The sequence below is a fragment of the Fusarium solani genome, assembly GCF_023522795.1.
Source record: "Fusarium solani strain SB1 chromosome Unknown bctg00000006, whole genome shotgun sequence".
Classification (NCBI taxonomy): domain Eukaryota; kingdom Fungi; phylum Ascomycota; class Sordariomycetes; order Hypocreales; family Nectriaceae; genus Fusarium; species Fusarium solani.
The window spans coordinates 2511210-2525784 of NW_027072151.1; the positions used below are offsets into that span (position 1 = coordinate 2511210).

The following is a 14575-nucleotide window of genomic DNA, read 5'->3' on the forward strand; positions in this document are numbered from 1 at the left end:
TTTCCTCGTCCCTGCCGGCGGATACGGGGTCATAGCGGATGTTTCTTCTGGGGCCCGGTCATCCGACTTGGCTAGATTCTCCCCTGATAGTAATATCAAGCACTTTGTTCACATACTACGATAGATAACAAGACACTCTACAAAGTTGTATATCGCCAGGAAGTTCGTGGTGCTACAGCTCGACCACGTCCAGCTCCTCCCAGCCAACGAGGCACAAAAACGACAAAAATCTGCCCCAAACTCACACCTCGAAAAACGCTCTCCTTATTACAACACGAGACTTTTGCGGGGACTGTGGGGAGATTCTAATCCCCCATGGGGAAGAAGGAGACCCGCCGTCTGGGGTTTCATCAAGGATCACGGAATAACGAGACTCGCATTGGACGCCTTGTCATGACCTGCACGCCTTATTGCTTGTCTTGCAGTTTTACGGCTTTTCTTAAAAAGCTTATAAAAAGCCATCTCTTGCGCTGCATGTCGATAAGGACTGTAGTTCTTTATCAGTCAACTAATATCGTCGTCATGGATCACTACATCACCCCTCCTGCCCCTGAGAGCTCCTCAGACGACAAGAACATCTCAGACATGGACAAGATCGAAGCTATTCGTCGAACCTCTGACGAAGCTCTCGGCCAAGTCATGGGTCTAGACCTTGAGAAAGAAAAGACAGCCCAGGGCGATGCCTACTTTCATCGTCTGGGCTGGAAGCGCCTCACCGTCATCCTCATCGTCACTGCCATCGCCCTTGGTAGTCTGAGTCTCCCCGGAGCATACGCAACGCTGGGAATGATACCAGGAGTCATTGTCACAATCTTCTTCGGGTTCGTCGCCATCTACGCCAGCTATATCATCGGCCTCGTCAAACTCAAGTACCCCGAGGCCAAGAGTTATGTCGATGTGGGAACCCTTTTGATGGGGAAGTGGGGTGATGTGTTGTTCAGTATCATCTTTGTGTCTTTACTTACTCTAGTTGTTGGATCACATTGCTTAACTGGCACTATTGCCTTTGTCACCATGACAGAAAGCGACGTGTGTTCTCTGGTTTTTGGGGTCATGTCGGCCATTATCCTATTGATTCTCGCCATCCCACCCTCGTTCTCAGAAGTTGCCATCTTGGGTTATATCGACTTTGCCTCTATTCTGATTGCTATCGGAATCACAGTCATCGCTACAGGGGTGCAGTCGTCTGAGCCGGAGAATCCTTGGTCTGCCTGGCCCAAGGAAAACATCAGCCTTGCTGAAGCTTTTGTTGCAATTTCAAACATTGTTTTTGCCTATGCGTTTGCTAGTAAGTTTTTGAAGCCTTGGTCACTTACTATGCTGACTTGGAATGCCCAGTTGGACAAATATCCTATATGGATGAGATGCATACGCCAGAGGATTTCACCAAGTCCATCTCGACCTTTGGCGTGATCCAGACCACCATTTACACGCTTACCGGGTCCCTCATCTACGTCTTTGTTGGACAGGACGTCAAGTCACCCGCGTTGCTCTCGGCTGGCCCCCTAATTTCAAAGATCGCGTTTGGCCTCGCGATCCCAGTCATCTACATCTCGGGCTCTATCAACACAACTGTCGCTGCCCGGTTCATTCATGGGAGAATCTATAAAAACTCCATCACACGTTATATCAATACGGCCAAGGGATGGATTAGCTGGATAGTGGTTGTGACTACCATTAGCCTTGTCGCTTGGATTATTTCTGAGGCGATCCCTTTCTTCTCGGAACTCCTATCGCTGACTGGCTGTCTTTTCGTCGCGGGGACCTCGTTCTATATCCCTCCAATTATGTGGTATTGCCTTCTGAGGGAAGGAAAGTGGCACGAAAAGCACAACTTGTGGACGGCGATGGCAAACCTTACCGTATTCGTTCTGGGCGTCACCGTCTTTTGCATCGGTACTTATGCCAGTGTGGTGGAAATCGTGAGTTCACTTCTCGTCACTTTGATACTGTAAACTAACTGGTCTGGTAGATCAAAAAGTTTGATTCGGGCTCCATCAGCAGACCCTTCTCATGCAGCGTTGGTCGATGAGTTAGTGTCGAGCACCTTATCATGAACGGAGATGCCAAGCGGCAGGACCATCTTGCCCCGTATAATCTCTTCGTTCAGGTGAACTGGTTTGAAATATCTCTTCTGTGGGACGGGTTATGATTTCTGATTCAGAGCTTTTGTAATACGTGTTGTATATATACCATGAAGTCAGTTTATGATACCTCCTCAATGATTCAAGCTTGGCGGAACTTGCGGCCCGCTATTAGCCCTGGCGGCTCCTCGATCCGCTTCTGCTCTGCAGTCAGATTCTTGTCCTCCCACGACACTCGTCCATTGTTGGCGTACGCGGGCCCCTTATATAAGCATATCATTATGTCACCAGGGACATGTCCCACTCAGCGGTCAACAGCCAACAGCCCGACAGAAAAGGCAGCGGGCCGCCTCACTCACATTGCATATTGGCACGTTCCGCTTTTTCTTTCACCCTCTGTGGGAATTCAGGGGTGATTGTCCTTCAAGGACTCACTGACAGGTAGAGGTGACCAATCAAGGGACTTCCAAAGGTCAGGTTTACCTGGGGAGGTTAGCTTGGAGAACACTGAAGAGGGTCGTTGATCAAGACATATAAACCATCCCATATTCCTCTCTTGCACTTTTGATTCTGTTGATATTGAATTCCCGTGGCTCTCAAAACAATCTCTTTCTCGGCCTAGGTTCACGTTCCAGGCTCTGCCAATATTCGCTTCACACAACCAACCCTCGCCATCATGTACATTCGCGACATTCACGCAGAGAAGGATCTCCGGGCTCTCCGACGTCTTATCAGAGAAAACCCCCTGGGCCTCTTCACCACAGTCATCTCATCGCCTTCAGGGGCTTTCCCATACCTCCAAGCCAGTCACATACCCTTTGTTCTGGACATTGAAGATGAATCAAGCGAGACGGAGCTTGGAACTCTGAGAGGTCATTTGGCCAGGGCAAACCCCCAGAGCAAAGCCATCATCGAGGAAACTACCACAAAGTCCACTCGCGTGCTGGAACATGACGTTTTAGTCCTCTTTCAGTCTCCAGTTCACGCCTACATCCCTCCCGAGTTTCTCTCCGAGACCAAGCCCAAGTCTCAAAAGGTGGTTCCTACCTGGAACTACGCCGCTGTGCAGGTATATGGAAAGGCGACCGTCTACGTCGACTCCAAGTCGGAGGAGACCTCTGCCTATCTCAACTCGCAGATCGACGCCCTTACCAGGCACATGGAGGTCAACATCATGAAACACACCGGCGAGGATGGCAGACCCGAGGCCTGGGAAGTGACCGATGCTCCCGCGAAGTATACCGAGCTTCTGAAGAAGGCTATCATTGGAGTCGAGATCAAGGTTGAGCGCATGGAAGGAAAGTTCAAGATGAGCCAGGAGGAGCCAGCTGGAGACCGCGCCGGTGTTATCAAGGGCTTCCGGGGTCTTGGGACGGAAAGGGCAGGACAGGTGGCAGATCTTGTGGAAGAACGACAGGAACTCAGGTACGGAAAGGAATAAACCTGGAATTAGTTATGAATCCCAGTATACAGGTATTCAGGGGCTCGGAAAACAGGTATTGAACCCTCCAATCTCGACGTGCTTAAATCTGAGTATTAGGGTGAGGAATAGATCGATGTACATGAATAGTATCAACGAAGCCCGGGTAATAGAAAGTATTTAATCAACTATACTTCACATATCCGTTTGACTTATGAATGGTTTCCGAGCCTGTCTCGGCTGAATAGGTAGGTTATTCGCCTTGTCGCCTGACATCGCGGTCTTGTTCATTGGCGAAACCTAGTACCCGCCGACTTAGTGACCGCGAAGGACATAACGAAAGAATTAAAATGCTAAGAAAGGCCAAAATAGTCATCGGGGAACTAAAATCAAGATAACATGCTATCGATTCATTCAAGTGTGCAAGGGTCATCCGTGTTAATGGTTATCATTCGCATCACGATGTGCACCATCGCTGCCTCAGCAAATCTTCCTTCAAGGCAGTCTGCCCCTCATTGAGCTCCATTCTACTTTGAAAAATTTCAAGCATTCAAGTTTGGCTTGCATGTGTGTCAAAGTGAATGCCCCTATGCAGTGCATGCACCAGCCACAACAGGATTCAGCCTTGTTGGCGCGCCGCTCCAGCCACCGGACGTTCCGATCGGCGGTGGCGGTCGCCAGCCTCGCCTCAACGAGACCGGACTCTCCCCTCTTCAACGTGCCTTGTTCACCTCGGATCAGCCTCCCAGCTGGTCTCATTCTCCCATCCACGAGAGCTGCAGCTTCGCCGGAAAGACGCCTTGACGGGCGCGTCTCGAGAAGCCATGTCGGCCAACTACTGGGAGTCGACGCAACGTCGCTTCTGGCAGTTCACCAAGGATCAGCTGGTAACGATGCGACAGAAACTCGAAGACGACAACGCCGAACTCGTCCGCATGTTCCCGCTCCCGCAGCAGCGCCATCTAAATATCTACTTTAATCAACGTGCGTTATTCACCTCGGGCTGCGTGGACAGCGTCGCTGACTTCTCTGCAGAGTTGATACGGTTAGCAAAGCGCCTCACGATCCGACAGCAGTCCATGGCCACGGCCCAAGTCTACATGAAGCGATTCTATTCGAAAGTCGAGATCCGCCGAACGAACCCATACCTTGTCATCGCGACCGCTATCTATCTGGCATGCAAGATGGAGGAATCGCCTCAACACATCAGGCTGATCGTGACCGAGGCTCGGCAGATGTGGGGAGACCTCGTCGCCATCGACACGTCCAAGCTGGGCGAGTGCGAGTTCTTTATGATCAGCGAGATGCGGTCGCAGCTCATTGTGCACCAGCCGTACCGGAGCATCAGCGCTCTGCGATCTGAGCTGTCGCTGGTGGAGGACGAGGTTCAGCTGGCCCGGTCGGTCATCAACGACCACTACATGACCGACCTACCCCTTTTATACGCTCCGCATATTATTGCACTGGTGGCTATCCTGCTGGCTCTGGTGCTTCGACCTAATAATTCGGCACCTGGACAAAGCTCTGGCTCTGCGGCTGCCGCGGGTCTCGCGGCCGCTCAGCAAGCGCTGTTGCGAGCCCAGGGACAGTCCTCACAGACTGGATTCTCGGATGCTAGCCCTGCAGAGCCCAAAGAGAAGCAGCAGCAGGCTAGAGTCTCGCGTGTGCAGAGGTTCGCGGCCTGGCTGGTCGAGAGCAACGTAGAGATCGCGTCCATGGTGGACGCCACGCAGGAGATCATTTCCTTTTACGAATGCTACGAGCAATATAACGACAAGCTCACACGGGAGCAAATCAACCGGTTTGTGAAGGCTCGGGGGTTGGATAAGTAAGCAGTATTCAGCATGGATGACATGAGGAACGAGACATGAAGCGTTTGGACGGTTTGGGAATCATACATACATAGCATCGATGCGGCGTTTGGGTGTCTCGGGCCAGTTGGTACTGTGGCATATAGATCAAGAATGCGACATTGGCATACTTTGCGCTATAAGGCTGATGGCTTGGATGGTGTTTGATAAGATCCGAATCCGAATCCATGGTTGAATCGAATCAATCGACGCCACCACCAGCCACGAAATGTCACCGGACTCCAACTTCAAGGTCTTGGTGCCTCGGATCTACGCAACCAATCAAGGAGACAGGGAATAACTGCAGGTCAGGCAGGGATGGGAAAACGCCTCCGGATCCGACCGCAGGGCATCAATTGAAGAACAAGACGGGCTAACAGCATGTCCAAGTGCTTGCTAAGCGAATATTTTGCCTGGAAGAGAAATTCGTTCAAAGCCCTTGAGCCGAGACAGAGCGACTTCTCAGCCAGGTCGGCGGGTCCTTCCGGGGCGCTAGACATAATGCAAGGGCTCTGATTGATCGCCGAGCTTCCCTGAATCCCCCGGCGTTGGCAGCGGGAGGGCCTTTAGGGGCCCTGGCGCCTGTTACGGCACCTCACCTATGGGGCCTCTGCGGCATGTGCTGCCCGGGCAGGCTCTCCACTGCATTGGATTGGATTTCAGGCTCTTTTACCCCGTGGACCTCAAAACGTCACAACCTGGTCACCCTCTCCCGAACCCTCGTCGATTGGCATCCCCATTGGATCTCCAGCTATCTCCCGTCCTCCAGCTCAGCCATGTCCTCTCCGTAACCCCGATAACAATCGCCGTCGCCGCACCTTGACCTCTTCCGCTCTGTCGACGACGACGACTACTCCTCCTCTTCTTGCGACCGCCCCTCGATCACCACCCCGGACATCGAATCGCCGGACATCTACCTCCCGGCGAGATATGCCGCCGGCGCCTCCTTCGTCATGAGCGTGTCCAAGCTGGTTAGCGAAGTCGGAGATGGCTTGAGGGAGTCGCAGAACTCTCGCGATGCCCGCGTCGAGGAGCTGTGGACGAGCCTCGAGCCCGACAAGACGGGCGAGCTGGACCTCAAAGGTCTGCAGAAGGGGCTCCGGAGGATTGATCATCGTAAGCGAGCGGGAGCTTGAAAGAGACGGACCACGACATGCTGATGGGCCATCGCAGCCATGAAGAACGCCGACGACATGCTCAAGCGCATCATGGACGAGGTGGACAAGAACCGCGATGGAAAGATCCAATACGAAGGTACGCATGCCTCCATCTCCATCTCTACGCCCGAAGTTCCCGATCCTCCGGAGCTCGCTCGGCAGCTCAACCCGCAGACAAACAAGCAAGCTTACCCTTTTTTTCTTTACTGTAGAGTTTCGAAAGTTTGTCGAAAAGGCAGAGAGGCAGCTGTTTGCCCTCTTTAGGGCAATTGACAAGGATGGAAACGGAAAGCTCGACAAGCTGGAGCTCCAGACGGCCTTTAAGAACGCCGGTCTCACATTGTCGAACCGCCGCCTCGCCGAGTTTTTCAACGACATGGATCTCAACAACGATGGCTACGTCAGCTTCGATGAATGGCGGTTAGTCACACCATTTTCCATATTTTCCGTTTCTTTTTCTTTTCTTTCTCGTTGACAAAAACTCTGCCCTGGTCGTCTCCACTGCATCATCTGCGCGTCTCATTCACCCATTCCCGTCAGATGATGCTCATGGCTACTGACCCTCAGTCATTTTGGCGGGGATAAACCTCATAACGTCATGTGCCAAGCCCGAGCTCGCACCGGATCGCGATATGCTCTGTTCTCGACTGCAGCCCTTCGGCGCTATTCAAGATTTTGTTTCTTCCTGATCTCGCCTTTTTATTTATTTGCAAAGCCCAGATCAGTCATTGCAGCCACTCACTAATCATGCTGCCTCAGAAACTTCCTCCTCTTTATGCCCCCCCACGACCACGATTCCCAGCTCCATGCCGTCCTCGACTTTTACTACTCAGTGGTCAGCGTGACCCCAGAAGGAGACACACTTGTGAGCGAGGAAACATTAGAAGGTCTAGGTACGGACGGCTTCCGCTCCCTTTTCTCAACCCTTTTCGGTTCTCTTCTCCGAGTCGCATTCCCCTTCGACGGCTCAAGGCCCCCTGCCGACCGGACGATATCTTCCCAAGCAGCGGTCCCCTCGATACTGGATGACGAACCCCAAGACGCGACCGAGAACATGGCCACCGTTGCCGCAGTCCCGTACCCCGACTATGACGACCCGGCTACCGAGACGCCGCCCGAGGTGGCCGAATCCCTATCACAGCACGTCGGCGATGGCACCCATGGACACACCACTGGAGTCTCAACAGTGCACAAGAAGTATAGACTAACAGACTTTGTACCTGATCCAGGCTACTTTGTTGCGGGTGCCATCGCCGGCGGGGTGTCGCGGACGGCTACTGCACCTCTCGATCGATTAAAGGTTTATTTGCTAGTTAATACGACTAGTCGCGCCGAGACGGCGGCCGCGGCGCTCAAGCAAGGGCGTCCCGTTGCCGCACTGAAGAATGCCGCGAAACCATTCAGCGATGCTATCCGGGATCTTGTCAGGTCAGGGGGTGTCCGGAGTCTCTTTGCAGGTAGGTCGCGGTAACAGCGTCGACGATTGAGTCTCAGACGCTGACAAGCCAAGGAAATGGCCTGAATGTGGTCAAGATTATGCCAGAGACGGCCATCAAGTTTGGCTCATACGAAGCGGCCAAGCGGGCCCTCGCCAACTTTGAGGGCCATGGAGATCCCAAGAAGCTCAGCTCGTGGTCCAAATTCACCTCGGGTGGTCTTGCTGGCATGATTGCGCAGTATGTTGTGGTTTGCGTCTTGGATTGAAACGAGCTGACAGGTGTGCAGGGCTTCTGTATATCCACTTGATACCCTCAAATTTCGACTACAGTGCGAGACTGTCAAGGACGGTCTTCAGGGTGTGGCCCTGGTCCGACAGACGGCCATCAAGATGTACGCAGATGGTGGTGTTCGCGCATGCTACCGAGGCTTGACTATGGGACTGGTGGGAATGTTCCCTTATAGTGCCATCGACATGGGCACATTCGAGCTGCTCAAGAAGTCTTACAAGAACTACTATGCGAAGCGCGACGGTGTGCACGAAGACGACGTGAAACCCGGGAATATCGCTACCGGAATCATTGGTGCAACATCCGGAGCCTTCGGAGCCAGCGTTGTTTATCCATTGAACGTGGTGCGAACACGACTTCAGACCCAAGGAACTGCCATGCACCCTGCGACATACACGGGAATCTGGGATGTAACCAAGAAGACGATCCAACGGGAGGGTTACCGAGGTCTCTACAAGGGTCTAACACCCAACCTACTCAAGGTTGCACCCGCTCTGAGCATCACCTGGGTGGTGTACGAGAATTCGAAGAGAATGCTCGGCTTGAGTTGAGGATGAACCCGATTAGAAGACGACAACTACACACAAAACTCAGGGGGTCTCTCCCCAACACTCTCACGAACCGACACTCCAACACTCACACGCGCACGCAACTTTCACATTGACATTTAGGCAAGCGAGGAATCTTAGCGGGAGGACGGGCATTGCGTTACGACGGGGGGAAATATCAAGGCGTTGGGAAAGGGATTGATATATCAGTGGATGAAAAACTAAGCAACCACGCCACGAGGTGATGGGAACACCGCCAAACGTTTCTCGGATTTTTCTTTGGCGGAGCTGGAGTCGGCGGTTTTTAGAATTGGATGACATACCTCTTTTTTTTTTTTTTTTGTTGCTCGAGATAGAGGCAGGGCCAAGGCGAGGCTAGGGAGATCTCGCAATCAAAGCTGAGCTTTTCTTGATTCCATATTGCTTGATGATGGATTGTGACGTTTAGTATGGTGTCACGACTGTGATGAATGTCGTAGCTAGCAAATGCAAGTCTTTGCCTCGGAGGCTCGAGTCCGTTGCAATTTGCCAACCCCCTCGCCAATTCATCCTGCAGACGGTCTCTCACGGCATGATGCGATGCGATGCGTTCTGCTCTCAATTCCCTCACCGGCCCGCGCCGCGCCGTGCAAAGTGTGGGTCCCACTCCCCTCCGTCCCGGCACTTCGGTACCGAGCGGATGCCCGGGGCACCGGGGCCGGCGAATGAGGACCCGAACCTGCAAAGACAACACGACATGTGTGCATTTTGTGCAGAGCGGGTTTTTCTGGTGGACATGGAGACATGCTGTGTACATATGCGAGGTTGTCTGAATGTGACACGACTTGTGGGGAGAGGGAAGAGGGGGATGTCTGGGCGAGCATGGTTTTGATGGGGACTGGTATTTTAAAATTTGTATTTCTTTCCGAGTTTTCTCTTCAACTAGTTCTTAGAGATCAGAAGCGTCGCTTTAATTACTCTATTTAAAATGGCGACCCAGCACCCTGAGGCAGAGATTGTGCCCGACGAGGCGGTGGGTGGCTTGTCCGGACACAATACCACAAATCACTGCTAACTCTGGGAACTGACAGTTGACTGAAGATGGGGAATCTTCTCTTGGAGAGGTACATCTTTGCTCATGCAATTTAGGGTTGTGCTCATAGAATGCAGGAGACGGTCTCTTCGACTCAGAGTCTCAGCAGCTCCATCGTGGACTACAGACGCGAGAACGGAAGGACATATCATCGATACAAGGACGGGAGTGAGTCAATGATAACTTCCTCTGCATCACTGAAGAATCAAGTGAATACTTACGAGTTTAGAGTATAACCTTCCTAACGACGAACTCGAAGCCGAACGACTAGGTACGCGGAACACGTAGCAACCACGAGACATTGACTGAACCGGCTCTAGATCTCCAGCATCACCTCTTTCTCCTTACTTTTGACGACAGTCTCGGCCTCGCGCCGCCGAATAAAGCCAAGTCTGAGGTCAAGAGGGTTCTCGACCTTGGCACAGGGACGGGAATCTGGGCCATGGACTTTGGAGACGAGCACCCGGAAGCTCATGTAAGTAATGCATGCCAAATGTTGTGGGTTAAATATTGAGGTGTTGTTAGGTTGTTGGGGTCGACTTGTCGCCTATCCAGCCCACTTTGTATGTGCTAATTGCTGTCATCAAGAAGCTAGACTGATATTCCAGTGTGCCTCCCAACGTGGAGTTCTTTATCGATGACATCGACGAGGAGTGGAATCATTCTGCACCGTTTGACTACATCCATAGTCGAATGATGACATCGAGTATCGGAAACTGGCCCGACTACCTCAAGAAGATCTACGAGTAAGCATCTGAGTCATTTCATCTTGCCGGTTCTAACGTAATGTAGCAACCTTAACCCCGGTGGCTACGTCGAACTCCAAGAAGCCGACCTCTTCCTCTCCTCAGATGACGGCACCCTTCAACCAACGCAAGCACTCCCCCGCTGCCTCCAGCTCATGTACGAAGCCTCAGTCAAGCTCGGCCGACCCTACCAAGAGATCCCACCTCTCAAAGACGTCCTCGCAGCAACAGGCTTCATAGACGTCGTCGAGACACGACGTAGATGGCCGATCAACACATGGCCAAAGGACAAGAGACTCAAAGAGCTCGGAGCTTGGAGTAGAGCAAATCTAGAGGGCGGACTTGAGGCGTTTACTATGGCACCGCTCACGAGGGCGCATGGGTGGGATAGAGAGAGGGTGACGCTGTTTTTGGTGGATGTTAGGAGGGAGCTGAATGATACGGGGATTCACGCGTATTGGCCAGTGTAAGTCTGTTTGGTGTGCTTGGTGTTCTCTGCTAATTGTAATAGGTACTCGATCTATGCAAGAAAACCAGAAGTTTAGAAACAATGTTAAAGATGCAGTTGTTGTCAGGACACTGAAGTTGGTGTAGAGATATGATCAACTCAAAACCTGGAAACTGCAAAAACAGGCCATCAAAATCAAGCCCGCGGTGTCCTCGTCAGCCATTCGCGGCCTTGATGCACGGCTTACGCATCTGTCCGTCGCTTGGGAGGGATGCAGCTGCGGGGGTGTGGGTGGTGTGTGTGAGTTGATGCATTCAGGCGGCGGGGGAACTTTTGTCGGGGAGATATCCTTGGAGATAACAACTTTTTTGAGAGATTTGAAGAGTCAAGATGAGCCTGATGATTTTGAAGAATGGAATAGTTGTAATTTGTATCATGGTAGTCTTGAAACTATGTAAATGAGATACAACAGTATTAAAAATGCTGTCGTCCGTGGTTCATTAAACAGTTGTTGGTCAATCCCTCTGAAGCCTCATGCTTACCACCTCCCGCAAACAGCAATAGCGTGATCGGCTACAATCCTTCCATGATCAGATAACATCCATATCCCAGCAACACCATTTTTCTGCCTTTCCCCTCTCTATTTCAACCCCAGGATTTCCTTTTCTTTCTCTTGGGCCACGTATGCTCTCGTCCCACGGCTGCAGCCCTCGCGAATAGCATCACGCCAGGCCCGTGTTCCAAATCAGCCCTACCCACCCCTTCTTCTTCAGCCCTACAATGCCCGCCCCGTACTCTGACAACCTCTACTCGGCCGACGACGAGTCCGAGGCCCTGTCGCCTACTGATGGTTACTTCCACGCGTCGTCGACGTCATCACGTCCGCGGCCCCTGGTGCCGAATATCCTCGTAGAGGATCCTACCCTTGCGAGCCGCGAGTCCAAAGCGTGGGAGGCCGAGAGGGAGAGACGGTTATTAAACAGCGATGCCGCCGGCGCATCTTCTAGTGACAGCAGACCTATGGCTTCACCTTCGATTCAGCACGAAGCTCCTCCTGCTTACTCGCCTTCTTCGACAAATTACTCGACGTTTTCACCAATGGGTCAAGCGCAGGAGCAGTATCCTCGGGTAGAGGAGCAACAGCCTCTTTTGTCTCATGGGCCCGAGTCCATGAGTAGTCCTCCCCATGAGGAACCATCACGATGGAGACGACTGAAGACATCTGTCGCAAAGACCAACCTGCGGAGAAAGTTTAAAACCATTCTTGGTACTTTTGTCATTGTATCCGTCGTCATCATACTTCTCGGCATTTTCTTTGATGACTCTTCTGATGTTGGTCTTCTACGCCTCGTGCATATGTAGGTGTGCTGACTCTCGCAGTGGGAACCTCCCGACTACATCAACGATGGCCCTATTGGGAGTCACGGCGAGTTCACATGGAATCCCTCACGGATATGCCTCGACACTCCACACAACTTTCCAAAGACCACGACGTCCGTGAAATTTGACCGTACGAGCAACCTCGAGATTGTACAGACGGTTCAAAGGGATCGTGGTCATAGAGGCGCAAGACCTCACGTCTCTGGAGAAGTCATCCTGCAACCTGCAAAGGATAGCTCGTCTGCGGCCATTGAGCTGCAAGTCATCTCCAATGATAAGAATCTTGGAGTTCATGTCCACTTTGATGAGAAGACGCAGCTGTTCAAGATGATTACACCGGAGACGATAGACTGGGACTCGAGTGAAGCGCCCTGCATCCAGATCCGCGCAACCATCTGGGTGCCGCAGAAGTCTATCATCAATGCCCTCAAGATCAACACTATTCATCTCAACGTTGACGTCGAGTCGGGCTTTGACTTGCAGGTCCTGAAGAGCACTGTTATCCGCAGCGCCATTGGACACATCAACACGCCAGCCGTGGCTCCCAAGAAGGCAGCTGTGCCTTATACGCTGTCATCCCGCGAGATCAACATCCACACAGCCAGCGGAAAGGTCAAGGGATGGTACCCGCTATACGACCTCCTCGACATTGACACCGTCTCGGGCGACATCACTGTAAACGTCGGACCCAAGCCAGCAGAGGGTGAAAAGCCAGCTTCACTCCGCGTGCACTCTGCTTCTGGACAAATTGAGGTTCACGAGCCTTTGAGTCAGCCTAAAGATTCACTCCCACCTCGGGACTACACCGTCAACGTCGGCACGGCATCTGGAGACATCACAGCCGACGTAGCAGCCAGTTCCCACGCAAGATTCGAGTCCCAATCGGGAGACTTCAAACTCCGCATCCTACCCGTCCTAGAACGGTCAACAAGCCCAGCGTTAGAAACAGACACCAAGAGCGGAACCTCTCAAGTAACAATACTAGAGCCCCTCTGGATAACCGCCATTGGCGATGGCACACCGGCCTTGTCAGCCCTAAAGTCCAAGCACAACTCCATCAGCGGAACCATCAAGCTCCAGTACCCATCGTCGTGGGAGGGCCACGTCTCTGCGCAGACGGTCTCGGGGTCTCAAGACATCCGCGGGCGAGGGTTGGAGGTGACGCACGAGGGCGGGCCGTTTGCTCGACGCACCCGGGGACGCAAGGGAGATGGGAACTCGCAGATGGATGTGAGTAGCGTGTCTGGGGACGAGTATGTCTTGGTGGGTGAAGAGTAGAGTGATAATGTGATGGATTGAGCATTAGGCGTTGGGGCGGCAAAGTTAATGATTTGTGTGCAAGGTCCTCCAAGAGGGGCCAGATGAACCCGCTCGTTAGAAGGATCGAGAAAGCAATATCGCTCGTTGATGATTAATGGATTAATGAATGAGAGGAGAGAAAATGCTTGCCTGCCCAGGGATTGTTGGTACTAGCTCCTCTGCCTCCTGCATGGCTGCTGCTGTCTAGGCCAGCCCAGTGGAGGTAGGGTAAGGATGGATGCATCATGGCACCCATGGATGACACGAGTCACGAGTTCTGCAAGCATCGTCTTATAGCATTGGGTCGACCTACCGTACATATACATATACCTTACATCCATACCCAGGTACATACATACACCTACAGCATGCCTACAGCATGCAGCGACTACGTGGAAGAGTCTAATTACCTCGCAGCCCAAGCACGGCCTGGTGATATGACACTGCCAATGGCCCTACTTGTCACGGCATGCACAAAGACACAAGCACAACTGGTTCAACAAGATGTGAATGCATTGCACAGGTAGATTCAAGATCAAGATTGAGTAAAGTCAAGTCATTGAGAGTCCAACCAGTTCATGCGGTGATCCAGACAAACACATCTCTATCCCTATGTATATATAACCACCTGATTTCCTTGAACCATAAACTCAAGATAAATAAATACACAGCCAACATAAAAGCACAAGAGCCAACCTTGGGGGTAACAAGAAATAAACCGACACAGAGGGCATCATCAAATATGTCCAAGCATGGGGGGTATCCGCAGAAAAAAGAGAAAAAGAGGTGAAGAACAAAAAAATCAGAACATAACGTCGTGGCGCGTTGCAATAGAGAGAAGAAA

General features: G+C 52.1%; 5 protein-coding genes across 5 annotated transcripts; all 5 read left to right on the forward strand.

Annotated features, from left to right (window-relative positions):
* Positions 1-522: 522 nt before the first annotated feature.
* MRS44_010488 (uncharacterized protein) lies at positions 523-2032 on the forward strand (the record flags this gene model as incomplete). Its single annotated transcript, XM_046280204.2, has 3 exons — positions 523-1288; positions 1339-1922; positions 1973-2032. The coding sequence occupies 3 exons, from the start codon at positions 523-525 to the stop codon at positions 2030-2032; spliced, it is 1410 nt and encodes a 469-aa protein (XP_046128481.2).
* Positions 2033-2760: 728 nt separating this feature from the next.
* On the forward strand, positions 2761-5336 carry MRS44_010489 (uncharacterized protein; the record flags this gene model as incomplete). Its single annotated transcript, XM_046281524.2, has 2 exons — positions 2761-3509; positions 4121-5336. 2 exons carry the CDS (start codon positions 2761-2763, stop codon positions 5334-5336), a joined length of 1965 nt encoding a protein of 654 aa, XP_046128480.2.
* A 971-nt stretch (positions 5337-6307) lies between these two features.
* Positions 6308-8789, forward strand: MRS44_010490 (uncharacterized protein; the record flags this gene model as incomplete). Its single annotated transcript, XM_046278834.2, has 6 exons — positions 6308-6470; positions 6528-6608; positions 6724-6931; positions 7271-7968; positions 8022-8187; positions 8237-8789. The coding sequence occupies 6 exons, from the start codon at positions 6308-6310 to the stop codon at positions 8787-8789; spliced, it is 1869 nt and encodes a 622-aa protein (XP_046128478.2).
* A 964-nt stretch (positions 8790-9753) lies between these two features.
* On the forward strand, positions 9754-11149 carry MRS44_010491 (uncharacterized protein; the record flags this gene model as incomplete). The annotated part of the gene is made up of 9 exons (XM_065620136.1): positions 9754-9798; positions 9857-9889; positions 9936-10026; positions 10088-10129; positions 10179-10333; positions 10384-10421; positions 10467-10604; positions 10651-11070; positions 11116-11149. The coding sequence occupies 9 exons, from the start codon at positions 9754-9756 to the stop codon at positions 11147-11149; spliced, it is 996 nt and encodes a 331-aa protein (XP_065476325.1).
* Positions 11150-11832: 683 nt separating this feature from the next.
* Positions 11833-13710, forward strand: MRS44_010492 (uncharacterized protein; the record flags this gene model as incomplete). Its single annotated transcript, XM_046277178.2, has 2 exons — positions 11833-12384; positions 12433-13710. 2 exons carry the CDS (start codon positions 11833-11835, stop codon positions 13708-13710), a joined length of 1830 nt encoding a protein of 609 aa, XP_046128476.2.
* Positions 13711-14575: the final 865 nt, after the last annotated feature.